The sequence below is a fragment of the Talpa occidentalis genome, unplaced genomic scaffold (genome assembly GCF_014898055.3).
Source record: "Talpa occidentalis isolate TD23 unplaced genomic scaffold, MPIMG_talOcc4v2.1 talOcc4.7, whole genome shotgun sequence".
Lineage (NCBI taxonomy): Eukaryota > Metazoa > Chordata > Mammalia > Eulipotyphla > Talpidae > Talpa > Talpa occidentalis.
The window spans coordinates 119892943-119917532 of record NW_023605083.1 but is presented as its reverse complement, the minus strand read 5'-3'; the positions used below and the strand labels follow the sequence as shown (position 1 = coordinate 119917532).

Below are 24590 nucleotides of genomic sequence, written 5' to 3'. Positions count from 1 at the left end.
TCCGAATGGGGTGTAGGAATCAGGTGAAAGTGCTTTGGGTGGGGAGTTAACCTGCTCACAAGGGGCCTCTGCGTGCGTGCACACTGGGGAGTGACCCTCATTCCTAGAGGGGTGGCAAATGCTCCGTGACCTTAGTGGCGGAGGGCTAGAATATGAAATTGGGGGTTGTCTAGATGTGCGTGTGATGGGGTGAAGATCGGGATAAGCCTGGTAGGGGACTAGCTTCCGGATTGGATGGGGTGGAGCAGCTCCCCAGGGCAGCCCCTGGAGCGGGAGAGCTGGGGGCAGCGTGGCCACGAGCTGACCAATGGGGAGAGCGCCTGTGTTTGCACTCTGGAGACTGCAAATTCCTCAGACTGCAGATACCCGCCCCGACACCCTCCCCCCTCGGCTGCCCGGACATAAAAAGGCCCCAGGGGAGGGCCCCGCCACTCCCCTGCACTGCAGCCTCTCCACAGCAGCTCCCCTGACAGGTGTCCCTGTCCTCCTCCGCCATGACTTCCTTTAGCTACCGCCAGTCGTCGGCCGCCTCATCCTTCGGGGCCCTGGGCGGCGGCAGCCTGCGCTTCGTGCCCGGAGGGGTCTTCCGCGCGCCCAGCATCCACGGGGGCTCGGGCGGCCGCGGCGTCTCGGTGTCCTCCGCTCGGATCCTGTCTTCGTCCTCCGGGGGCTACTATGGCGGCGCCCTGGCCAGCTCCGACGGGCTGCTGGCGGGCAACGAGAAGCTCACCATGCAGAACCTCAACGACCGCCTGGCCTCCTACCTGGACAAGGTGCGCGCCCTGGAGACGGCCAACGGCGACCTGGAGGTGAAGATCCGGGACTGGTACCAGAAGCAGGGCCCCGGGCCCGCCCGCGACTACAGCCACTACTTCAAGACCATCGAGGACCTGCGAGGCCAGGTGGGCGGCGGCCCAGCGGAAAGTGCACCTGCCGCGGGAACCCTGCCCCGCGGGCCGGGCGAGGCCGGAGGAGCGGGCTGGCGGGCTTAGGAGTCACCTGCCCCGGCCAGGGTGGGGCTGGAGCGAGCCGGGAGGGTGGGGCGGGCCTGGAAAAGGGGCGGGCTAGGGGGGCAGGACTCGGAGGCAGGGATGGCTCATTAGTGGGCAGGCGTGCGGGGGGTGGGGCACGTTGGAGGGCTGGGAGGAAGGGGCGAGACCTGGAAGCGGGGTCCGCAAGAACGGGAGGAGATGGGACACTGGCTGTGGCCTGCACGGAGCGCTAAGTCAGGGGCTTCGATTGCTGCACAAAATGCTAGAATTTGGCCTGGGTTGAATCTGGTCTATTCCGGGCCAGACCTGTGCCTGCTGCCTCCAGATTGGGCGCCTCTTACAGGGAGGGTGGGGTTGGGGGTGTGTGTGTATGACCCTAAGGGGTCTGCAGAGTGAGGCTTGGTCTCCAGCCAAGGGAGCTGGGTCCTGAGGAAAGGGATCAGAAGCCAGTGGGACAATTAGTGGCCGCACATGCTGGGTTTCCAAACTTGACGCTGTCCACAGCATTGCTCAGTATCTGGGGTGGTGAGTGTGTGTGTGTGTTGGGGGGGGGGGCACAGATGGGGCTCAAACAAACAAGGAGGGGGAGCTAGAGATGCGACCCACCAACTAGGATGGTGCTTTCACACTTCAAGTTGTGACCTACACTTTGTATGGACCTTAACACCATTCATTCTCTCTTTCACATATACCATGAGGTAAATGTTTCTTGAAGCAATTCTTACCTTACTGGGGGTGATCCCACCTGACATTTTATTTTTTGTTCTATCTCATTATAAAATATGCAAGTCACCACCCAGTACGATGACAATGACTCATGACCTGCTCTTTGGTAAAAAACTGTGCCCTAGTATCTCCGTCAGTGATGGGCATAACCTCAGGTCAGAGAGACTTCAGATTGGGGTGCATGTGCATGAGGAATCCTGAACCTCAGTTGCTACCTCTGTAAAATACGTGTATGCACTGCCCTGGTGCGAAAGATGAAATGCAAAGCACCTGCACATAGTAGTTGCTCAAGGTGTGAAATTCCCTTCCCAGAGGCAGAATGTGTTTTGAGTGGGGGCACAGACAAAGGGGTAACCCCAGGCTTCCCTGCCCCTGGTTTGCAGAGGGCTAGAGGCTGCCTTGCTTAAGATCATTTTAAGTTTCCCTGGGCACAGTTCTCAGACTTTCCACCAGGTTTACCTCCCTGCCCTCCCCAGCCCATGCCCACCCCCTTCAGCCTCCTAGGGAGTGGAGGCATGCTCTTTGCTCCTCTGGGGGAAGGTGCACGGGCAGTGCCAGTATGCTGACCTTCTGCCAAACTCCTGCCTTCCAGATTCTTGGTGCCACCATTGAGAACTGCAGGATTGTCCTGCAGATCGACAATGGCCGCCTGGCTGCCGATGACTTCCGAACCAAGTGAGTATCTCTGCCCTGGGGACTGCAGGGACCCAATGGGGGGTGGGAGGTGCTGGCCCAGATCCTGGTGGGGCTCAGTACATTGGGGGAATGGGCTCTGCCTTCACCCACCCCACAGGCCCCCATGGGCACATGGGAGCATCTTTAAAGGTGCAGAGCACACGTCTGCCTGATTTCAACTGTTCTCCGACAGGTTTGAGACAGAGCAGGCTATGCGCGTGAGCGTGGAGGCGGACATCAATGGCCTGCGCAGGGTGCTGGACGAGCTGACCCTGGCCAGAGCCAACCTGGAGATACAGATTGAAGGCCTGAAGGAGGAGCTGGCCTACCTGAAGAAGAACCACGAGGAGGTGGGTTTTATGCTGGGTCTTTTAGTTTCTCCAAGAGAAGGGTGATTTTCTGTCCTGCGTCCTCTGAATGGGCATACCTGCTGCACCCTCGGCGTGGCCCTGTGTGTGCAGCACAGCAACCAGGGTCCCGGCAGGGGATGATGGGGACATGCAGTCTATCCCCCACTGCTGACTTTGAGGTCTCCATCTGAAAATGACCCCCTTTGGCCCGGGGGGCTGGGGTACGACCTGGCCTAGGCCCAGCAGACTCTGGGCCCTAACATGTGCATCTCTGCTCTATCTTTCTAGGAGATCAGCACCCTGAGCGCCCAGATGGGTGGTCACGTCAGTGTGGAGGTGGATGCTGCTCCAAGCATAGACCTAGGGAAGATCCTGAGTGACATGAGGAGCCAGTATGAGGTCATGGCTGAGAAGAACCGAAAGGATGCCCAAGCCCGGTTCATCACAGAGGTGCGGAGGGGGGCAGGCACCCCATGGGGAGGTGGTGCAGAGAGGGCTTGGAGCTGCCAGGCAAGATCTGCCTCATGCTTATTCCCTCCACCTCCTCTTGTGCAGACCGAGGAGCTGACTCAGGTGGTCACGAGCCACTTGGAGGCGCTGAAAAACAGCGAGAAGGAGGTGACCGACCTGAGGCGCACCCTGCAGAGCCTGGAGATAGAGCTGCAGTCCCAGCTCAGCGGGGTAAGTACCTGTGCCCCCTGGGATGCACCCCTGGGCTGCCTGGTGGGTGGCTGTGCCTGTGTCCTCTCTGCTGAGTGTCCTGTTCTCCCCTGCCCTCAGAAAGCCTCCCAGGAAGGCGCACTGGCAGAAACAGAGGCCCGTTATAAAGCCCGCCTGGCAGAGATCCAGATGACAGTGAACGCCATGGAAGCCCAGCTGAGCAACATGCGCACTGACATGGAACGCCAGAACCAGGAGTACCAGGTGCTCATGGACATCAAGTCCCGGCTGGAGCAGGAGATCGCCACCTACCGCAGCCTGCTGGAGGGCCAAGACGCCCTGTACAACAACCTGCCCACCAACAAGGCCCTCTGAGTCCCCTTCTGCCTGCGGACGGTGTCCCCTGGGGAGGAGGGACCCCACCCTGGCTCTTCCCCTGAACTGCCAATAAAGTTTTATGGCCCAAGAAGGAAGGACTGGGGTTTCTTATTTCAGCGCAGGGGCATGGGCCGCTTTCTGCCTGGTTTGGCTTTTATTTGGACCAGAGTATATAAGATCTGCCCCAGGAGAGGGAGGTGGGAGTCCTCATGAACTTTGACTGTTTGCAGGGATCTTCATTTTTCTAACCTGTTCCTGCAGGTTAGGTTGTGAATAAGCACTGCTCCCATTCGACAGAGGGATAAACTAAGGCCAAGAGAGGTCACGTGGTTTGTTCTACATGTAACTAACACAGAGCAAAGGTGGGATTTAAAACTGGTTTTTGCTTCCAGATTTAGTTTTCCTTCCACTGTTCTCCCCCAAGGGTAAGCTAATGTTTACTGATGACACCCCTAAAAGGTAGTATGAGCTGCATCTCAAAGAGCAGGAAACAGGCTCAGAGAGGTTAGGTGACGTGTTTAAGGTCACACAGCCACTACATAACAGATCAAGGTCCAGAATCTGTTTCCTGATTTTTTTTAAATATACATTTAGTAATTGAATATATAACAAATTTATATTGAAATTTATATATATGTAGGTGTATATTTCATTTTGCCATGTTGCATTCTCACTTTTCATTTTTTTTTTTTTAAGATTTATTTATTTATACAAGAACTGGGGTATAGTCAGAGGCGCAGGAGGGTGAGAGAATTCACCAGAGAGAGCCGGGAACAGAACAGGCAGATGGACCAAAGATACTGCTGAGGGGAGCAGCGGGTGAGACAGGACAGGTCTGCCAAGCCATGTGGGTTTCTCCCTGGCCAGCCGGGAATCGAACCCACGCTGCAGAGGCTGTGGACAGCTTCACAGCGCTGCGCTCAACCAGCTGCTCCGCCGGGGAGGACCTAAGTTTCCTGATTCTTAACAGACTACACCCTAGTCTCTTTTTTTAAAAAAATATTTATTTATTTATTTGTTTATACAAGCGCTGGGTACAGTCAGAAGCGCGGGAGGGTGAGAGAATTCACCAGAGCCAGAGCGGGGAGCAGAGCAGGCAGAAGGACCGAAGTACACTGCTGAGGGGAGCAGCGGGCAGCAGGAGAGGTCCGCGCCATGTGGGACCCTCGCTCGGTGGCCGGGGAGCAGCTGGGTATCGAACCGGCGCTACAGAGGTTGCGGGCAGCTTCACAACCCAGTGCTCAACCGCTGCGCTACCGGGGAGGCCCCCTGGTCTCCTTTTGACACTATTTGAGCCAGGTCCTCAGTACCTCCCAGTCCTGCTTTCTGTGAACCATCAGGGCTGAGCTCCCCTGGGGCAGTTCCTTGGGACACTCTTCTTTAGCTAACTGAAGGAGAAACTGGGGTTTGGGTTCAGAGCCTATGTAATGGGGCAGGCATCCTTGGAGCAGGACTGGAGAAAGTGTGCCTGCCGGTGTGTGTCTGCCCTCGTGTGCATGCACTAACATATTCATCCATTCCTGGGCACACCACTACGGCCCTTACGCCCACCACCTCATACCTGGGCCCGGAGCCTAGAATGGGACCCCGCTGTGACCCAGACCTCCCGCATAGACCCCCACACTGGTCCGCTTGGGGCCAGTCCTGGGGCAGCAGGGGAACACAAGTCCCAGCTTCCTGGTACAAATCTGCCCTTGGGTGGGTATGTTCCTGCCCTGTGGTTTATGCTCCACTGCCAAGAACTGAGGCCAATTAAAGGTAAGGGAGAAGATCCACTTCCCCCTAGCTGAGAGTCTCAGGTGCTGGGCATGCCAGAGCCCATGGATCTGTGTGTGATAGGAAGTTGCCCCTGCGAGGAAGGGGGTATATGAGGAGCCCTCACTTCCTGTTCCCCAAGAAAGTCTTATAGGGGAGGGTTGATGCTGATGCCCGCGCCCTGTTTTCCCCCTTGCTAATCCTAAAGGAGGTTTTTTTTCTGCTACTTTCCTGTGGGCCTTGCTCCAAATCACAGCCCCGTGACCCCAGACCCAACTTTCTTCTCTCCCTGCTGCTGCTCTGGGCCAGGACCCCCTCGGCCACCCTCCCAGCTGCTCTGCTCTGGCCTCCAGTTCCCACAGTCCTCTCCCTCCCCCAGTTAACTTCCGAGGAGACCAGAGACCTGGCAGCCACCCCTAGGCTGTGCTGAGGCATTGTCCCTTGTTAAAGCTGCTGTTGTCACAGTTGAAACTCTCCACATGCCCTAGAGGCCCCTGGAATGTGACTGAGGGGCAGCCCGCGCCCACGGGTGGGGCAAGTGACTGGGTCAGGTCTGGGAGTCTGGAATGAAGCCTGCCTTTGTGTGAGCGGAGGGTGGGGAGACAAGGGCAGGGACACTTTCCTGCTTCAGTCTGGGAGCTAAAACTAGGGGTACTCCGGAGAGCCCCTGGGAAGGGAGAAGGCAAGACAGGAAGGGGTTGGGGGCCTGGGGGCTGGACCTTTCTGCCTCTGCTGGTCAGCAAGACCTCTCCAATTTGCAAAGCATTTCCTGTCAGTCATCTGGCTCCATCCCCTTGTCCCCTGAGTCAGACTGGACAGGAGTTATTCCCATTTTCATGATTGGTAAATGAAGGCTCAGAGAGAGGAAGCAAAATTTCCAATGTGTGAGAAAAGAGAAATTCAAAGGTCCCCCGCAGGTGCTCTGTTGTGAACATCTCCCTGGGGAGTTGGGGGTGGTGGTGGAGGGGGGGAGGGTGGAGTCCAACTTTCAGGAGCTCCCTTGATCCTTGCGCCACCTAATGTTCGCTGCGGGCCCCGCAACAGAGTGCATGCTAATGATCTAATTTCTTTTTTTTTTTCAATACACAATAACCATCTTAACCATTTTTAAGTTTCTAGTTCAGCGGTACTAAAAAATTTCCAGCATGGTGCAGCCATCACCCCCATCCACGCTCATCAGTCTCATCTGTAACACTCTGTATCTATGAAACAGCTCGCATTCGCCCCCGCCCCAGCCCCTGGCCACCACCGTGACCAATTTGAAGCGCAGCCTGGCTCAGAGAGGTTGAGTCACTGCAGAGGCGGAGTCCAGCCCTGGCTCTTTCCCTGGGCTGTTGGCTTCCTCCCAAGGCGGGAAGGTGCTGTGCAGCAGGCAAAGGACAGAAACTGGCACAGCTTTTGGACGGGCTGCCTGGGGCCGGGCTGGGGGTGCAGCCTGGTCTGGGGCCTGATCTCTGTGCTCCCCCAGCCATGCCCACCTGGTGCTGAGGAGAAGGCCCTGGGCTCCACCCTGACACTGAGCTTAACTGAGGTTTGGACTAACATGGGATTTGTGGCGGGGGCGCTGCCACCCCAGCATGGGCCTGAGAGTGGAGGAGAGCCATCTTGAGCAGCTGCTGGAGAGGAGTCAGGACGGAGAAGAGGGGCTGGCTGGGGTCCAGTCCTCCCTCACCCCAGGGTGATGGCATGTAATTGTTCACGTGTTAATTGCTGGGGCCGTAATGTCTGCAGACGCTTTAATGAGCTATGGCTGATCTGACTTTGATTATTTTTCTTTCGGAGGAATAGACACTATTCTCCCACCCAGGAGACAATACCGCACTGTCTGGGCCCAGCACTCAGAGGCAGGCTGGCTGCGGAGCTGGGGAGGAGCAGCCCACTCCCAAACACCCAGGCCTACTGGTCCCCTCCACAGCCCTGAACTCAGATGCAGGAAACTGGGGTTCTTGGGGGGGGCACACTTTTCCTTTTCCCTGCTTGAGAGGGTGTCAGAGGATCCATTTGAGTCCTGGTGATGCCCCTTACTAGCTGTGCCCTTTTGCCCAAGTTGTTTCCACCCTCTGAGCCTTATTTTCATTTCTTCTGAAACAGGGGCGGGGATCATCCTCTGTGGTGTGGATTGGAGAGGCAACAGGTACGAAAGTGCCTTGTAAACCGTGAAGCGTGCAGTGGAACCAGCGATGACGGTTATTATAGTAATAATAACAGTGGCCTGCATCGCCCAAGAGGCCCTGGCTGTGGGAGGGCATGCAAGAGTGATACTTTCACCAGCAAGTACTTAGTCCCCGCGGTCCCAGGTACTGGATATGCCCCCACTCTCAGGCTTCTCAGAAGATGGCGGGCCAGGAGGAGGCAGGATGGGAGCTCTCTCAGGCCTCAGGGCTTCCCTGGGAGAGCTGAATGCAGAGACTTCAAGGTAACAGGTCCAGCGGTCAAGCAACAATGGGCAGAGGCCGGATTTGAACGCAGGCAGGCCTGGGCCTGGAGTCTTCCTGCTGATGTCCCAGCTCAGTCTCACTTACCTCCCCCACCTCTGGTCCTCTCTGCAGCCCGGAGCAGGGTCAGAGGGCCAGGCCACACTGGTCAGTGGCACTGCCCACAGGAGTTCCCTGAGCTGGCAGAGGAAAGGGCTCCTGGGCATTGGACTCCTGCCTCTGGCTTCAGCATCTTCCCTGGGATGGGACTTGCTGCCTTGTCTCCGCAGGTATCTTCGTGCCTGCCTGCCAGGCTCCCCGTGCACTCCCTCCCCAGATGCTCAGGCACGCAGATCTCTCCAACCTCTCAGCGCTTGATAGGACACACGGGGGTTAATCCGGCCCCGCGGTGCAGCGACATGCCTCTCCCTGGAGGAGGCAGGGGCTTCCTGGAACATGCCCCTGTCTTATCTGCAGAGGTTTGCCCCAACGTGTCCCAGGAGCAAGAGAGGTTCAGTGACATGTGCAGTTGGCAGCTGGCAGGGTGATCAGTCCGCCCCTTGTCAATCTGGAGCCTGCTGGCTTTTGTGAGTGCCAGTGCCATGGGGCTGGGGGCGGCGGGGGCTGGACAAGCCGGAAGGGCTGTGTGCCAGGAGGCGAGGTTGCGGGGAGGAGCAGAGCCCGTTTGCAGCATCTGGGCAGTGGCAGATGCTGCCTCTTCTGGCCATCCCATCGGGAGCTTGACTCAAAATCCCAGCTCTGGTCCTTAGCCTGTCCCCAGATGCCCCTGCCCACAGACCCCCAGGGGGCTCCGTTCCCCTGAGCTCTGCAGGCTTACATGCTGGGGCTGGGAGCGGGACAACACAGAGCAGCCTCTGGGAGTGGCTTCGCAAACTAAGAGCTGGAGCTGGCGGCCTGGGGGCGAGGGTCCCGGACTAGGGGGTAGCAGAGCCCAGGGCAGGGTTGGCCTGAGCTGCTAGTGGCGCAGGCAGTCATCTGGAAGTTGCAGCATGATGCGACTTTGCTCCTTGCCTGCTAATCTCCGCCTTCCGCCTTCTCTTGGAGTGCAGAGATGAACCCGAAATCCAAGTGTTAAAACCATGGCCAGGGGCAAAACACCATTCATTCTGAATCATTGCTTTTGTTGCAATTAAAAAAAATGAAAAGACAACTCCACACCAGCCGCTTGGAGGAGGTGTGCCGGCAGATGTGTTTGTCAGGAACGCAGAAGGAGTTGGCTTCACTTTGGGGGAGGAGACGCGGTCTCACAACCCCTTCCAGGGGGTATATAAAGAGTCCCGGGCAAGGGGTGACAGGCATAGCGCTCCGCTTTCTGTCCCGTGCGCCAGCCTCTGCCAGTGACTCCGTGCTCCCTGAGAACCCACAGCTGCCTGGCCATGAGCACCACGTTTCTGCAGACTTCTTCCTCCACCTTTGGGGGTGGCTCGACCCGGGGGGGCTCCCTCCTAGTTGGGGGAGGTGGCTTTGGTGGGGGCAGTCTCTGTGGGGGTGGTGGGAACCGCAGTATTTCAGCTTCTTCTGCTAGATTTGTGTCCTCAGGGTCTTCAGGGGGCTATGGGGGTGGCATGAGCTGCAGCTTCGGTGGAGGGGCTGGTAGTGGCTTTGGGGGTGGCTATGGAGGTGGCTTTGGAGGTGGCCTTGGAGGCGGTTTTGGTGGTGGCGTGGGTGGTGGCTTTGGCGGTGGCGATGGCGGCCTCTTCTCTGGCAACGAGAAAGTCACCATGCAGAACCTCAACGACCGCCTGGCCTCCTACCTGGACAAGGTGCGCGCCCTGGAGGAGGCCAACACGGAGCTGGAGGTGAAGATCCGTGACTGGTACCAGAAGCAGAGCCCGTCCAGTCCGGAGCGCGACTACAGCCACTACTACAAGACCATCGAGGAGCTCCGGGACAAGGTGAGCCCTGGGCGTCCGACAGGGAGCAGGTGGCTGGGCCCTGCACGCATCTCTAGGGCACTGGTCCTGCTGCTCGAGGAAAGCCTTTCCTGCTCAGGTAATGACTGTCGGTGTGTAAGCTTGGCAGACTTGGAGTACAGATGTGGGTGTCGGGTGACTCTGGAGTCAGCACCCATGGGGGCTGATATAGGGGGCAATCAGACACACCAACAGGGCTCCCCAGAAGTGTTCCTTTGTTCTTTTGCAAGAATTGTGAGTGCAGCTTCACCTTCTGAGGATGTCTTTGTGCCAAAAGCATCATTGGCATTTAGAAGACTTGGAACTGTTATGGGCTCTGCCACCCATTCTCTCAAGCTTCTTTCACCTGGACCAGCAGGTCTGGGTACAAAATGCCCTCCTCTGACTGGAAGGTTCTGTAGACCCAAGGCTGCATGCAGACCACCAGCTGTGCCCTGGGGAGGTGGGCGCTCGAGAGGGCTGTTGTCAGAGCCCACTCAATTGCCTGCCCAGGCAATTCCCACAGGGGATTCCAGGCAGCCCTGGTTCCCTGGTCTTTCTTGCCCTGGAGGGTGTGAGTGGGTAGACCAAGTGGTGGGCACACACGGTGAGGCTGGACTCTGGCCCCGGGATCCTACAGACCCCACTGCTGGCAGAGGGGTGATTGACAGTGGAGGACCTGACGCTGGTTCAGGGTGGTGAGAGCAGCAGGGAAGGAAGAAGGATGGGTCCTCTAGACACCACCCCGTCTCCTGCAGATCCTGGCGGCCACCATTGACAACTCTCGGGTCATCCTGGAGATCGACAATGCCAGGCTGGCTGCGGACGACTTCAGACTCAAGTGTGTTCCGCCTCCCTCTCCCCTTCCACATTCCCTCCATCCTTGGGCTTTCCCTGCCTCCCCTACTCAAGCAGCGGGGACCCCTCACCCTCCCTCACCTTGGGCTCCATCTCCCGTCCAGGTATGAGAACGAGCTGGCCCTGCGCCAGAGTGTGGAGGCCGACACCAACGGCCTGCGCCGGGTGCTGGACGAGCTGACCCTGGCCAGAGCCGACCTGGAGATGCAGATCGAGAGCCTGAACGAGGAGCTGGCCTACCTGAAGAAGAACCATGAGGAGGTGGGGCCGGCCAGGGGCTAGGGGTGCTAGGGGAGGCAGAGTGCAGCCACTGACCTTTCTTATAATTGGTCAAAGGGTTCAGTGGTCAGAAACATCCTCCCTACCCCTCTGCTGCCTCACATTCACCAAAACGGGGGCCCCCATGGAGAGGATGGGGCACTGTCCTCTGGTGACCTAGACCCTCCTCTATGATCCATAAGCAGGACAAGTGGCCTCTGTGAACCTCTGTCCTGATTTGCTCATGAGCTCACGCGAGGGTCTGCTACCTCTCTTGGCTTGGCCTAGAGCCCCTCAGAGTGGGCGGGCCCCTGTGGTCAAGCATCTGGTGGGAACAGAAATTAGGGCGGGTCTGGAGGAGAGTGACAGTCACGCTTGGATTGGGGAGGGGGCAGATCGGCCTGTGGGCTCCAGACTCTCACTCTCTGCTCCACCTCTGTCTCTCAATGCCCCCCGCCGGCAGGACATGAAGGAGTTCAGCAGCCAAGTGGCAGGCCAGGTCAACGTGGAGATGGACGCAGCCCCCGGCGTGGACCTGACCCGCGTGCTGGCGGAGATGAGGGAGCAGTACGAGGCCATGGCGGAGAAGAACCGGCGGGATGCTGAGCAATGGTTCTTCAGCAAGGTGGACCTGCCCTCCTACCATCCCCCCAACCCTCCCCCCAAGCCCCTCTCCCAGGAGCCCCAGGGGACTCATTTCTCACGTGTGTGACTTCCAGACGGAGGAGCTGAACAAGGAGGTGGCCTCCAGCACAGAGATGATCCAGACCAGCAAGTCGGAGATCACAGACCTGAGACGCACCATGCAGGGTCTGGAGATCGAGCTGCAGTCCCAACTCAGCATGGTACGGCCCCGCCCACGCTCCACCCAGCCTTTCCCACCCTGCTTAAGCCTGGGGAATTTCCAAGTCTCCTCCAGGGTTCCCGGCACTCCATGGGCCCCTCTCCCCCTGCCCTCAGGGTTTCCTTTTTAGCTGATCTGGTGCCTGTCGACCTGTTGCCCCACCAGAAAGCCGGCCTGGAGAGCTCGCTGGCCGAGACGGAGTGCCGCTACGCCACGCAGCTGCAGCAGATCCAGGGGCTCATCAGCAGCATCGAGGCCCAGCTGAGTGAGCTCCGCAGCGAGATGGAGTGTCAGAACCAGGAGTACAAGATGCTGCTGGACATCAAGACCCGGCTGGAGCAGGAGATCGCCACCTACCGCAGCCTGCTGGAGGGCCAGGACTCCAGGTGGGGCAGGGTGCAGGAGCAGAGGCTGAGGAGGCTGGGGGGGAGTCACCTTAATGGAACAGTAGTGCCAGGGAAAAGAGCGCCGAGTGGGGTGTTTTGGCCCCTGAGCCTCGTTCTTTCGCTGTCCCTTTGGGCAGCTCATGTCACCTCCCTCTGGACCTGTGTGTCTTCTATAAATGATTGCGGTTGGGTTAGTGCTGGTTCCATTCCTTGCATGAGGCACCTGGAGTGTTATTGTAGATCAGAACCTTCTACTTGAGGGCAGGCGTGGGGCAGGTGCGGGTGAGCCCTCAGGCCACCCCAGTCTCTAGAGAAGTCAGGTCGGGGTGGTGGTGGTGAGGGGGCGCTGGGGGGCACTGCTGAGCTGTCCAGGGGCCACCCTTAGGGAGATCCAAGCTTGTGCCCTTTGCTAACATCTGTTTCCCTCTCTCTTGCAGGATGGCTGGCATTGGTGCCCGAGAAGGCAAGAAGGCTTAACTTGTCCCATGTGGGGTGGGAAGCCACTGTCTCCCTAAGAATGGGAGCAAGGAGAAAGGCCCAGCACTCCAGAAGGGGGGCATCACAGCCATCAGTTGACACTTCTCCCCCGGCGGGGTCATCTGCCAGCTCCAGGAGGACAGGGATTGAAGACTCTTGAGAACCTCCCAGGCTGAGCAGCCTTGTCCAGGGCATAGCTGCCCAGGCCCCACCTGCATGCGCGTCTGATAAAATGCCCAGGACCACTCCCTGCTCACGTGCGCCTTAAATGCCCTGATATCATTTCTCGCTCCGGGGGCCCGTCACTTTGATGAGTGATTCAACCCTGGGGCTCCTGGCAGTCTTGAACGATTGCCCAGTGGCCATTGAAGGGGTGCCCTCCAGCTCTCTTGGGGCTCAGCCAAGGTCTTGTCCACTTTGGGAGGGAGGGCGGGCAGGGAGAACCCCCATTCTAAAGCTCGCCCCTTCTTTCTACAGCCTCCCTGGGAGGTGGTGGTGGCAAAATCCGCATCAACGTGGAGGAGTCGATGGATGGGAAGGTGGTTTCTTCCCGTAAGAGAGAGATCTGAGTGCCCGGCGGGGGCGCCTCCCTCAGCCCCCTCGCCCGGCTGGCAGGGGACTGGCCAGAGGGCCGGAACGGCAAACTCCAATCCCTGCCTTCAGAGGGTCCAGCTCAAGGGGGTCCCTCCTCAGCTGCTTGGTGATTTGCATGGTCTCCCTACCTCCTCCAGCTCCCCCCCCACCCCGTCCCCCTTCTCCTAGCAGCCCTCCTATCCCCTTTAGTTTTCTCTCCCTCCCCTGGCCCCAGCTCTCCCTCCTTCTCCCCCTCAGCTCTCCCTACCTCTGGGCAGGGAGGTGCAAGAGGCAGCTGTATTGTGTAATAAGCTCATTTGTGCTGTGTCTGTTGATGCAATAAAGAATCGCTTTTCATTTGCAAATACCTCTTGGCAGTATGTGTAGTTTTTCACTTTGGGGGCCTTTGAGAAGGCCCAGGGTCCGCATGCTGGCATTTCCTCCGACTTCAGCTTCTTTCGGGAACTGTCACAATTCATTCCTTGGGGTGCCTGCGCTTCTGGGACAAACCCAGGCTGCTGGGGTGTCTTGCTCTTCTGGCTCATCCCGTGAGTGGTCATGGTAGCAGGAGATGGGGTGTCCTCAGTGCGGTTTAGTGCACTTGGCACAGAACTTGACACATTGACTCATTATTTGCTGAGTGACTGGCTGTGTGCTCTGTGTCCACTCGCCATTGTTTGCTGGGCACTGCTCTGGGCACGCCCTCCTGCGGGTCTCATTTAACGCTCACAGCTGTGGGTGGTCAGGGGTTATGATTCTCATCTTAGAGATGAGGAAGTCACGGGGATGAGTGACTTGCCTGGCGGTTCATGGCTGGAGGCTAAGCAGCAGGGTGGATGACTGCCCCCCTTTATACTGTTCCACAACCAGGGGGGTTTGTTCCATGACCCCAGGCTAACCCTTCACAGCTCACTGCTAGAACCTTTCCTGCTTCTGGACCTCATCACAGGTGCCCCTGGAGCCTCCCCTCCTTTCCAGCCCAGCACCCCTGACGTCCTGACATCCAGCATGGCTGAACCAGCTTCTATCTCTGCCCACCCTCCCCCCGCACTGGTTCCCCTGTCACCCCCCACCCCAGGCCTTGATCTCCTCCCCACAAAGACATTTAATGTGCCCAGAGGGGAAGATATCAGCCCCAAGAAGCCCTCCCTGGTTTCCCCAAACTTCAGTCCAAAGCAACACCAGCCCCTCCAGCTCCCTGTCCCTCTTGGGCTCATTACAGCAGCAGCCCGGCTGGTCATTGCCTCTGGCCCAGGGCTGGTTCTTCTGGGTTTCAGAGGCCCAGCCAGAGGGCAGGGAAGGAGGAAGTAGAGTACTCAAGGTGCCCCAGCTGGGCTGGCTCAGGCACTGGGGTAGGGATGGGGTGGGGGTAAGGAGAACAGGTTTCTTAGCCCTGATGACAAGGCTGGAAGTGCCTCTGTTCTAGCATAAAATTATTTGTGGGAGGGCCAAGCCCCCTAAGAGCTCCCCATGGACTGCGCTGCATGTTCCTCCTTGCCCGGTAGCCCTGGTTAGAGGTAGTGCCTGTTCTTTCTGGGGGAGATTTAATCTAGAATGTGTCCCCTGAGTACCCACTTTGAGGCCAGATTTCCCCAGGAGGAAGGAAGCCAAATTTAAGTGTGTATAACAGACCGGGCCCTGCGCAGGACGCTCAGCTTTATAAGGGTGGGGCAGCCTTCAGCGGCAGTGTTTGGAAGAGGAAACTGAGGCCAGGGAAGTCCAGTACCTTCATTGAGGTCACCAGCTAGGCCATGGTGAAACTGGAGCCTGTCTCTAATTCCAAACCCTTGACATCATAGGGGTGAAGGAGACTGGTAACTCCTTTCTTCAGAGGGTGTGCTAATCTGAAACCCATTTCTTAACCTCTGTGGGCAGCCTGTTAAGAGTCATACAGTCATTTCGGTTAGAATCATTGTCCTTACATTTGACCTTGGTCTCCAATAGCGCACTTTGAGCTCCAAAGTCTAAAGCACCAGCACCAGGTCCCTGGCATCCTGGGACATCCTGATCCCCTCCTGAGACCGGTGCAGAGAGGCAAGGTGCTCGGCCTGCGTGCCTTCTCTTAGGGCCACACCCCAAGCTGGGGGCAAGGGATGCTTCTGTCCTCCTGCAGCGACTGTCAGAGAGGTCCCTGCTGAGTCCTGGCCCCTGCCTGGCCCCAGATGGGTGCCTGAGCTACAGCAACCCCACCTGAGCCCTTAAGTAGTCTTGGGCAGAGATGGCCCCTCCTGCTACATGCCCTCGGGCTGAGGTCATGCTTGGTTTCCAGCCAATCAGGAGGCAGGCACTGGCTTCTCCCTACAGAGGAGCAGTTTGGGACCAGAGACTAGGGCCTTGGGCAGTCACTGCTTTGGCTGGACTCCCCATGGCAGGCACCAGGCATGCTGGTCACCATTCCCCGAGGACTTTGGCTGGCTCATGTCATTCTTGGGTTTCCGTTTCCATGTCTTTCAACTGAGGAGTCTGGCTTAACCACATAATCTCCAAAGGTCCCATGAGTTGATCTGAAACCTGGGATTGCAGAGGGGGCCCTGACTGCCATGCCCAGGACAGCAGGGCTGCGTTGGCTCCGAGCGCTGCTGAGACAGTGTGCTAAATACTTGTCGAACTTGCTTGTTCTTTGCTTGTTCCTGCCCTAGACACAGCATCGGACACTCACTAGGATCTTGACATACATTGTGGTCACCTGTCCCTCATGGGCAGCTGGCAGCGCAGGGGAAAAAAGGAGCTGGCAGCTTCTTCCATGAGATTTGCAGCTCATGGAACGGGGATGACCTCACTGCATTCATTTCTGTTTGTCCTTCCTTCCCCCCTAGAGCCAGCAGGCGAAGAGCCCCTGAAACATCTTCCTAGTCGTTGACAGGAAATCTCCCTCCTCCACAGGAGGACTGCAGAGGCCCTGGCCCCAGAGGAGGGAAAGCTGTGTGGGGGGAATGAGATAGAAAGCCAGCGACCATGACTTGCGTTTGGTGTGGGCACAGCCTGGCTGTGGGGGCCAAGGAGGGAGGCAGAGCCACGTGCTGACGTAGGATGAGGCCGGGAGAATTCTCGACAGGTCACCCGAGAACCACGACTTCCCTGTTGCAGCAGGAAGTGAGAGCGGCCTTCCGCCTGCCAGGGCTCTTGTGTGTCAGGTGCTTCGCAAACACCCACTCACTCACCTAATGCTTGTTGTATAGTTGTGGCCCCTGAGGCCTGAGAGGTCGAGCAACTTTCCTGAGGTCACGCAGCTAGTGGCTGGCAGAGGAAGGGTTGACACTAAAGTCCATCCGACTTAAAGTCTTCGCTGCCCTTGCTGGGTGTCCGGGAGGCCTGGTGGTATAAAAGGGATTTCAGGAAAGTGGGCTGCAGGATCAGGCATTGGGGCTGGTCTGAAGAAGGTTCCTGACACTTGTGCAGGTGTCTCAGAGTGTAGTGGGGCTGCCCGGGGCCTGGGTCTGCCTTTCAGGAAAGGGCCCTGCCCTGCAGGGGACCCTTCGGAGCTGGCTCAGCTCTACTGGGAACCAGGTCCCTTGTGGTTCAGGGAGGAAAAGAAGGGAGGAGCCTGGTCCAAGATCCAATTAAGGACTCCCAGATTAGGAACTGGGGGACAGGATCTAAGCCCCAGTTCTGCAGATGAACAATCTGGTGACTGTGGACAAATCTTTGAGAAGCAGAGACACCCGAAGACACTGCTGGCAGAAGCTTATTAAGGCCATGTGGAGGGCCTCCCCGGTGGCGCAGCGGTTGAGCGCTGGGTTGCGAAGCTGCCGGCAGCCTCTGCAGCGCCGGTTCCATCCCCGGCTGCTCCCCGGCCACCGGAGGAGGGTCCCACATGGCGCGCAGACCTCTCCTGCCGCCCGCTGCTCCCCTCAGCAGTGTACTTCGGTCCTTCTGCCTGCTCTGCTCCCCGCTCTGGCTCTGGTGAATTCTCTCATCCTCCCGCGCTTCTGACTGTACCCAGTGCTTGTATAAATACATAAGTCTTTAAAAAAAAAAAAAAAGGCCATGTGGAGTCAGAGTCGGGGATTCACGCATTTCTCCTGTTTCCCACTGCCCCAGGTCTTGACTATTGAGGACTCAGGTTCCCCACCTGGGAAATGAGAGGGGTGGATGGGAAGGCTCCTTGCAATGACTTCTGACTCTGACATTCTGTGCTGAATGAGTACCCTGGCGCCTGAGCTCTGGAGTTCACATCAGGAACACCAGCAGAGAGGCTGGCCCACCAGACCATGGTTGCATAGGCCTAGCCTAGCAGGGCCAGCCGCTGGCAGGGCCTTGGGTGATGGGCCCTGGGAACAGAGAAGAAGGCGGACACCCTTGCTGACCCCGGCCTGGAAAGAATTTCCTAGGGAGTGGCTCAGGGTGCAGGCCGGGAGCCTGAGGTTTGAATCTTGGCTCTGACACAATCAAGTTGAGGCCATGCATTGACCCTCTTTGGGCCTCAGTTTCCTCATTTGAATAAAGGGCTTAGGAAAATAGTAGGAGTGTTTCCAGGACCAGAGGACGTCACATGTGCAGAGTGTTCAAGACGTGCTAGCTGGTGTTCAAGCTGGTGTTCAAGACGTGCTAGCTGGTTCAAGACCCCCAGCTGTGGTGTGGAAGGCCAGGCCCTGTGGTGACCATGGGCAGGCGCTCTGGCCTCCCTGCACCTCAGCTGCCTCCCTGCACCTCAGCTGCTGCAGGTATAAAATGGGGCAATGAAACCCTTCTCACACTGTTTGCCGATGGCGATGTGCCAGGCAGGGCCTCATGGTGGGGTGTTCGTGAAGGCATCGAGGTTCCCTTCTCTTCCCTGGAAATGGGGAGAAAACAGTTTTTGCCAGAAAATGAAGACAAGTGAGCAGTGCCTCAGCCCACAGCCTGTTCTGCCCCACGAGGACGGGTTTTGGGGGGGCGGGGAAATGGATCCCCCCGTGGGTCTCTGTCTGGTGTGTGTCCCCCGCCCACAGTCTGTGGGGTTCTCCGTGGGGCAGAGGAAGACCTCCCTGGGTCAAGGCTCCTGTCTTTGCTCAGGAGCAGGGGGCAAGGGAGGGGTCCTGGCCTGGCCAGGGGAGGCACTGGCCGCCACCCCGTGTTTGCACTACCAGGGCTTTGGAGGATCGTATTGTTCCCTTCAGAGGCGTTGGCCGAACCTGCTCATCAGCCCTGGGAGGCTCGTCACTCCAGGCCTGGCAGGTTCCACTAATCACCTTCTTGTCAGCTCTGATCCTCCACTGAGAGAGAGCTCCTGCTTTGGGCTGAATCATGCTTTTTCAGAGCGAGCGAGAGAGCTGAGCCATCAGTTTGGGCCAGGAGGGCCGGGCTGTCCAGGGGTCAGCCTGCAGCCCTGGCCTCGCCATGGTCTCTGAGCACCCTGCAGCAGCACGCCCTGGCTCTCTCCCTGGTGCTGACATGGAGATGAGATGGGCCAGGGAAACAAAGGACGGAAAGCTCTGACTCACACCCTCTGTTCGGCCTTGCTGAGTCAGTGTAGGGGTTTCCAGGTCACCTCAGACCTGTGCTACCCCATTTCGACCCCTGCCCATGTCCTCCCCAGCTCTCCTGGCAGCTTTGGGCCAGAAGGCTGCTCTGAGAGTCTGTTCACAGCAATCCTGGGCCCCATGGGGAATGGGAAGCAGCCCAAGGCCAGGAATCTTCATTCTTGGTCTGGGAAACTTCTTCCTTCCTGGGTTATGGGAGGCCACCTCAAGTCCATTTTCTTCCAGCCCAAGTGGGGATGCCTCCCCAGCAGGATTGCCGAGTGGCCCCTGGGCAGAGACCCTGGCCACATCCTCCCACAGGCCACTTGATCCAACACACAGAAGCTGAGGTGGGTTCATGGGTTTGGGGGGCTAGAAGGACTTGGGGTTCAGCTATGCCCCTAAGGCAGCTGGTGAAATGCAGTCAGCAAACTCTTTTCATCACAGTAAGCGGGGGCCAGGGGATCCAGGCTGCTCAGCCTCGACACTGTCCACATCTTGGGCTGGAGAATTCCTTGCTATGGGAGCTGGGCTGTGCATGGAAGGTTGTCCCACAGCACCCTGGTCTTCAGCCTCTAGATACCAGTAGTATCTCCCAATGTCTCCAGACAGTGTCAAATGTCCCCTGGGGACCAGAAGAGCTGGGGGCTGAGAGCTCTGAATTGATCTGATGTGGCCCAGGTTGGATGGTGGTTATTTAGGGGCCCGGGTGTGAGTAACTGACTGAGAAGAGGTACAAGGGGCTCAATGGAGCTTTCTTCTTTCGATGCCTCAGCGACTCCCGCAGTGTTGGGTGGTCCCTAAGGTCCCTCTTCACTGTGATTTTATCCCACAGCCTTGAAGCCATTCCCCCCTCAGCTTTAACAAGGACCAAGATAAGTTTGTCACCAGCGTCTCCGGGAGCACTGGAGTAGAGGAAGTGCTCAGGATTCAGACACCCAGTCAAGTTCTAGAACTGGAAAGGGGGGAGGCTGAGGCTGCGGGGTCCTCGCATGGCCCGGGCCGCTCTGCAGTGCCCCTGCCCTCATCGCGGGCAGCACCGCGGTGGAACCCGGCAGCACAGCACCCGTTCTGACATGGGGTGGGGCTGACAGCTGTGGGAGTGCTCCCAATGTGGAGAGGTGAAAGAGAATTCAAGTGTCAAAAGGGTAGTCTCCAGCAGAACAGGGCTCCCTCTGAATCATCCCTTTTGTTAGGATTAAAAAAAAGCCACTTCTCCCCCAAGGCACAACCCACCCGGGACAGCAGAGGTAGCGGGCGATGGGAAACTAGGTGCAGCTGGCAGCAATCGGAGGGTGGGGAAGGGAGGAGGGGAGACTGGGAGACGGTCCCACCCCCGTGGAGGGTGTATAAAAGGCCTCCACTTCGGGGAAGAGCCACCAATCTAGGCCCAGGCCAAACCCAGCTCCTGTCCTCACCTGCTCTCCATCTTGCCCTCACCATGAGTTGCCGTCTGCAGAGCTCCTCTGCCAGCTACGGAGGTGGTTTCGGGGGTGGCTCCTGCCAGCTGGGAGGAGGTCGCACTGTCTCCAGCTGTTCCACCCGGTTTGTGTCTGGAGGATCAGCTGGGGGCTACGGGGGCGGCATGAGCTGCGGCTTTGGTGGAGGGTCTGGCTTTGGTGGCGCTGGAGGTTGTGTTGGAGGCGGCTTTGGAGGTGGCTTCGGCGGTGGCTTCGGCGGTGGCTTCGGTGGCGGCTTCGGTGACGATGGTGGCCTCCTCTCTGGCAACGAGAAGATCACCATGCAGAACCTCAACGACCGCCTGGCCTCCTACCTGGACAAGGTGCGCGCCCTGGAGGCGGCCAACACAGAGCTGGAGGTGAAGATCCGGGACTGGTACCAGAAGCAGAGCCCGTCCAGTCCGGAGCACGACTATAGCCACTACTACAAGACCATCGAGGAGCTCCGGGACAAGGTGAGCCCTGGGCGTGGAGGAGGCGAGCTTTGCTGTGTGGGCAGAGCCACGAGGGCCAGGGGCAGAATCCTGGGGCCCAGTGGTGCAGTGTGGGTGGCATGCTCACCCTTCCTTCGTGGGGAAAATTCTAGCCTTGCTACCAAGTTTCTCAACTCCTGATGGGCTTTTTCATGCCCAACTCCCCACATGCCTTTTCTCCCATTATTCATTTTTATTGTTCTTATTACTCGTGTCACAGTTTTTTTCACTGCTTTCCAAACAGTTATGTGATTGATGACTTGATCTCTGTAGTCCTAACCTGCTGAGTTATTTGGAAACCACATTAGTTCTTAAAAGCTACTAAGAATGGCCAAAATCAACAGAGAAAGGGATTACATGTTCCTTCACTGGCCTGGGAAATATATATAGTTTTTTGACAGGGGCCCCACTTAAGCTTATCCTCGGTTGGCTGCAAGCATGTTGAGAGACCAGGCAGAGGCACAGCCAGCGCTAAGCCAAGAATGCTCTGTCAAGGCCCGTCCATCATGCCGTGAAGGCCAGGGGCAGCTTGTTGTCACACCAGCTCGTTGGGACAGAAATGCGCTTGCCTGGGCTATGTCCCAGCTGCGTGGGGGGGATTTGAAATGCTTTGGAATATAAAAGTTTAGACAAAGGAATTCAAGTGGATGGAATACTTGTCAACCCCTCACCCCCCCACTCTGCTCTGCTGGGATGGCAGCTCTGTGCAGTCATGAACTATGTGGAGACTCCCTGTGCCCTTACCAGGAAGCCCTTCATGACAGTGGCCCAGAAAGCTTACAATCTAAGACACGATTAACCAAAGAGCATCCTGGTGGGGTCTTACCCCTGGAAATGTGCTTCCTGCTCCTCTCACGACTGGCTGTAACAGGTTAGAGTGACAGAACAAATGATCCAGCAGCACCTTGTGTTGTTCTGACACCCACCTCGCCATGGAGCTCGCTCAGCTGGGCCTCGATGCCCTCAATTTACAGAAGAGAAAGTGTGGCCCAGACACACTGTGCCACTTGGACAGTGATTCCAGTTCTCCCCTCCAAGTTCACGGACCCTCCAGAAATCACCTTCCGTCTTTTGCAGATCCTGGCAGCCACCATTGACAATAACAGGGTCCTCCTGGAGATCGACAACGCCAGGCTGGCTGCAGATGACTTCAGGCTCAAGTGAGTTTGTTTCCCTCATTCCCTTTCCCCAGCGATCTCTTATTTCAGACAAATGCACATCTGAGTAATGAAACTGGAGCATCCCTGCACCAAGGGCTTGGGGAAGTAGCAGAGTCCAGTGCAAGGACTGGGAGGGTGCCTCACAAGGTGTCTATGTTGCTTTCTTAATTAAAAAAATTTTCTTTAGGTATGAAAATGAGCTGTCCCTGCGCCAGTGCGTGGAGGCCGACATCAACGGCCTGCGCCGGGTGCTGGACGAGCTGACCCTGTCCAAGACTGACCTGGAGATGCAGATCGAGAGCCTGAACGAGGAGCTGGCCTACATGAAGAAGAACCATGAGGAGGTGAGAGGGGAGCATGGATCTGCCATGGTGGAATCATCTCCATGGAGAAAAGGGAGCCCACTACTGCAGCTGAACTTAGCCCCGTCTTCTATGGGAACTGGAAGTTTTCCAGAATATTCTGGTAGCAATCAGAGCCAAGAAGGGGGTGTGGAGGAGCTGCCTCATACATCTCCTTTGCTGTCCCCATAGGAGATGAAGGAGTTCAGCAACCAGATGGTAGGCCAGGTCAACGTGGAGATGGACGCTACCCCTGGCATTGACCTGACCCGCGTGCTGGCGGAGATGAGGGAACAGTACGAGGCCATGGCGGAGAAGAACCGGCGGGATGCTGAGGAATGGTTCCACAAGAAGGTACCCTAACCCTCTTACCCTTTGTAGTCAGGGGGTACCAGGGTCTTTAAGCTGGGTTCCTCCATTACCCTCTTCCTGCTTGAATTTCAGACCGCAGAGCTGAACAAGGAGGTGTCCTCCAGCACAGAGATGATCCAGTCCAGCAAGACAGAGATCACAGAGCTCAGACGCACACTCCAAGGCCTGGAGATTGAGCTGCAGTCCCAGCTTAGCATGGTACACCTGTGGTCCCCTGCCCTGAGGCCTCCATTGCTCAGCATCCCTCTGGCTCGGCTCCCCTGACTTCTCTGTTGCCCCACCAGAAAGCCGGCCTGGAGAGCTCGCTGGCCGAGACGGAGTGCCGCTACGCCCTGCAGCTGCAGCAGATCCAGGGGCTCATCAGCAGCATGGAGGCCCAGCTGAGCGATCTCCGCAGCGAGATGGAGTGTCAGAACCAGCAGTACAAGATGCTGCTGGACATCAAGAGCCGGCTGGAGCAGGAGATCGCCACCTACCGCAGCCTGCTGGAGGCCCAGGACTCCAAGTAGGTCCTCTCCGGTCTCGCTCTTGGGAAAAGCGGCTGTGGGTCCTGGGATGCCAGAGCAGGAAGGGCCTTCGGAGGTTGATCGCGGGGCCTCCAGCGGGGGAGGCCGGGCCTCTTCTGTCCTTTGAATCAGATGGTAGAGCATTTCCTCAGCAGGCTGCAGGGTCAACCCCTTTAACCTTTCTAATTCAGGCTCTGGATTAGACCGGCAGGCATAGGGGCAGTGGAGAGACCAGCTTCTAATGGGGCATTATAGCTTGGATTCAGACAAGTCAAGCCATTAAAATGGTGATCAAATCATCTTCAGACCATTGTGGGGACCAGGTCGTCCTTGTGAGCTTAGGGAGGCCTGGGGTAGGGGTGATGCTGAGTGAACCCGGGGGGAGGACAAAACTTCTGGCAGATGAATCTGAACCTTGGGGTAGCTACATCTCCTCTGAGGCCTTATAAACACACAGACACACAGACAGACAGGCATGGCAAGTACTTGCTGCTGCTGCCACCCCTGAAACTTGTTGCACAGTTAAAAAAAATACCCAACTCAGGGACCCTGAATAATTATTAGGGGGGCTCCTCCCAAGGGCAGGTAGACACCTTCTGCTCACGGCTGCCTCTCTTCCCCTAGGATGACAGGCTTCACCTCTGCCACCGGAGGTAAGTAAACAACGCCCCCCTGGGATTGGGGGGTGGTGTGGGTGTGGGCAGGCAGTGCTGGGCCCCTGAGTGTAGGGAGGGAGGGAGCTGGAGTGGAAGTGGTCATTTTCCTTGCAAAACAGATAGCCCCGCCGAGCATTGTCAGGCTGTCTTGGACAGAGCCACCTTTGAGGACACTGACATGGGACTGCCATCACCTAACCCTCCCCCTCACCAATGAGGGGGCTCAGGGCCCACTTGCAGGAGGGGGCGCTTGGCTAGACCTGAGGGTCTTCTCCAGCCTTAGCCTCTTTTGCCTCTTCATTTTCCAGGAAACGCTGGTGGAACCACCCGTCGCCCCTCCGAAACCCTCCGTAGGACTTAAGTCTGCCTGGCGTGCCTCCCTCTCTCTGCGGCCCCCAGAGGAGACAGCAGACGTTCCCTGCAGGAGGGAGGCGGGTCTGTGGGCCTCAGCAGCAGGGTCCCCGCCATCCTCCTGAGGGAGGGCCCTCACGCTCTCCTCTCGGGTCTGCTCCTCTTCTCTCTGACCTGGCTACTCTGATCTCTCAGCTTCTCTACCAAAAAAAAAAAAAGATAATTCAATAAAGTTTCCTGCTGTTTTGCAAACATATTCTTGATTCTGGCCTGGTTTTTGAGGGTGGCACCTATCAGCACAGGAGGGGTGCAGTGGGCCGAGCAGCTCACTCCCACAAGGCACCTCCAGCTGGGAAGCCACCAGGTTCATGGGCTGCTTACCTGCGCACAGGTGGCTCATGTGATAGTGTCCTGCAAACAAGGACATGTGGGGCAAACCCGGGACAAGCGGGGTCGGGAGCCAGGGCAGCCCCCTCCGAGTTCAGGTCATGAGGCAGCAATGGGGTTGGAGGGGAGAGGCTGGAGAGGCAGAAGGCTCTGGGGCAGGCTGCAGGGGGTGGGGCAGGGCTGA

At 57.6% G+C, this 24590-nt stretch overlaps 3 protein-coding genes and 1 long non-coding RNA gene across 4 annotated transcripts; all 4 read left to right on the top strand.

Moving 5' to 3' along the window:
• Positions 1 to 421: 421 nt before the first annotated feature.
• Positions 422 to 3870, top strand: LOC119230662 (keratin, type I cytoskeletal 19-like). The gene is made up of 6 exons (XM_037492011.2): positions 422 to 902; positions 2311 to 2393; positions 2587 to 2743; positions 3032 to 3193; positions 3299 to 3424; positions 3524 to 3870. The coding sequence occupies exons 1-6, from the start codon at positions 495 to 497 to the stop codon at positions 3776 to 3778; spliced, it is 1191 nt and encodes a 396-aa protein (XP_037347908.1). The 5' UTR covers positions 422 to 494; the 3' UTR covers positions 3779 to 3870.
• A 5451-nt stretch (positions 3871 to 9321) lies between these two features.
• Positions 9322 to 13321, top strand: LOC119232121 (keratin, type I cytoskeletal 15). Its single transcript, XM_037494039.2, has 8 exons — positions 9322 to 9866; positions 10622 to 10704; positions 10826 to 10982; positions 11443 to 11604; positions 11699 to 11824; positions 11989 to 12209; positions 12647 to 12672; positions 13164 to 13321. Exons 1-8 carry the CDS (start codon positions 9348 to 9350, stop codon positions 13253 to 13255), a joined length of 1386 nt encoding a protein of 461 aa, XP_037349936.1. The 5' UTR covers positions 9322 to 9347; the 3' UTR covers positions 13256 to 13321.
• A 353-nt stretch (positions 13322 to 13674) lies between these two features.
• LOC129144867 (uncharacterized) lies at positions 13675 to 19660 on the top strand. The gene is made up of 3 exons (XR_008549632.1): positions 13675 to 13807; positions 18947 to 19050; positions 19536 to 19660. It is a non-coding gene; the product is annotated as an uncharacterized LOC129144867 (long non-coding RNA).
• A 72-nt stretch (positions 19661 to 19732) lies between these two features.
• On the top strand, positions 19733 to 24142 carry LOC119232120 (keratin, type I cytoskeletal 13-like). Its single transcript, XM_037494038.2, has 8 exons — positions 19733 to 20615; positions 21711 to 21793; positions 21981 to 22137; positions 22327 to 22488; positions 22579 to 22704; positions 22791 to 23011; positions 23637 to 23665; positions 23977 to 24142. Exons 1-8 carry the CDS (start codon positions 19812 to 19814, stop codon positions 24027 to 24029), a joined length of 1635 nt encoding a protein of 544 aa, XP_037349935.2. The 5' UTR covers positions 19733 to 19811; the 3' UTR covers positions 24030 to 24142.
• Positions 24143 to 24590: the final 448 nt, after the last annotated feature.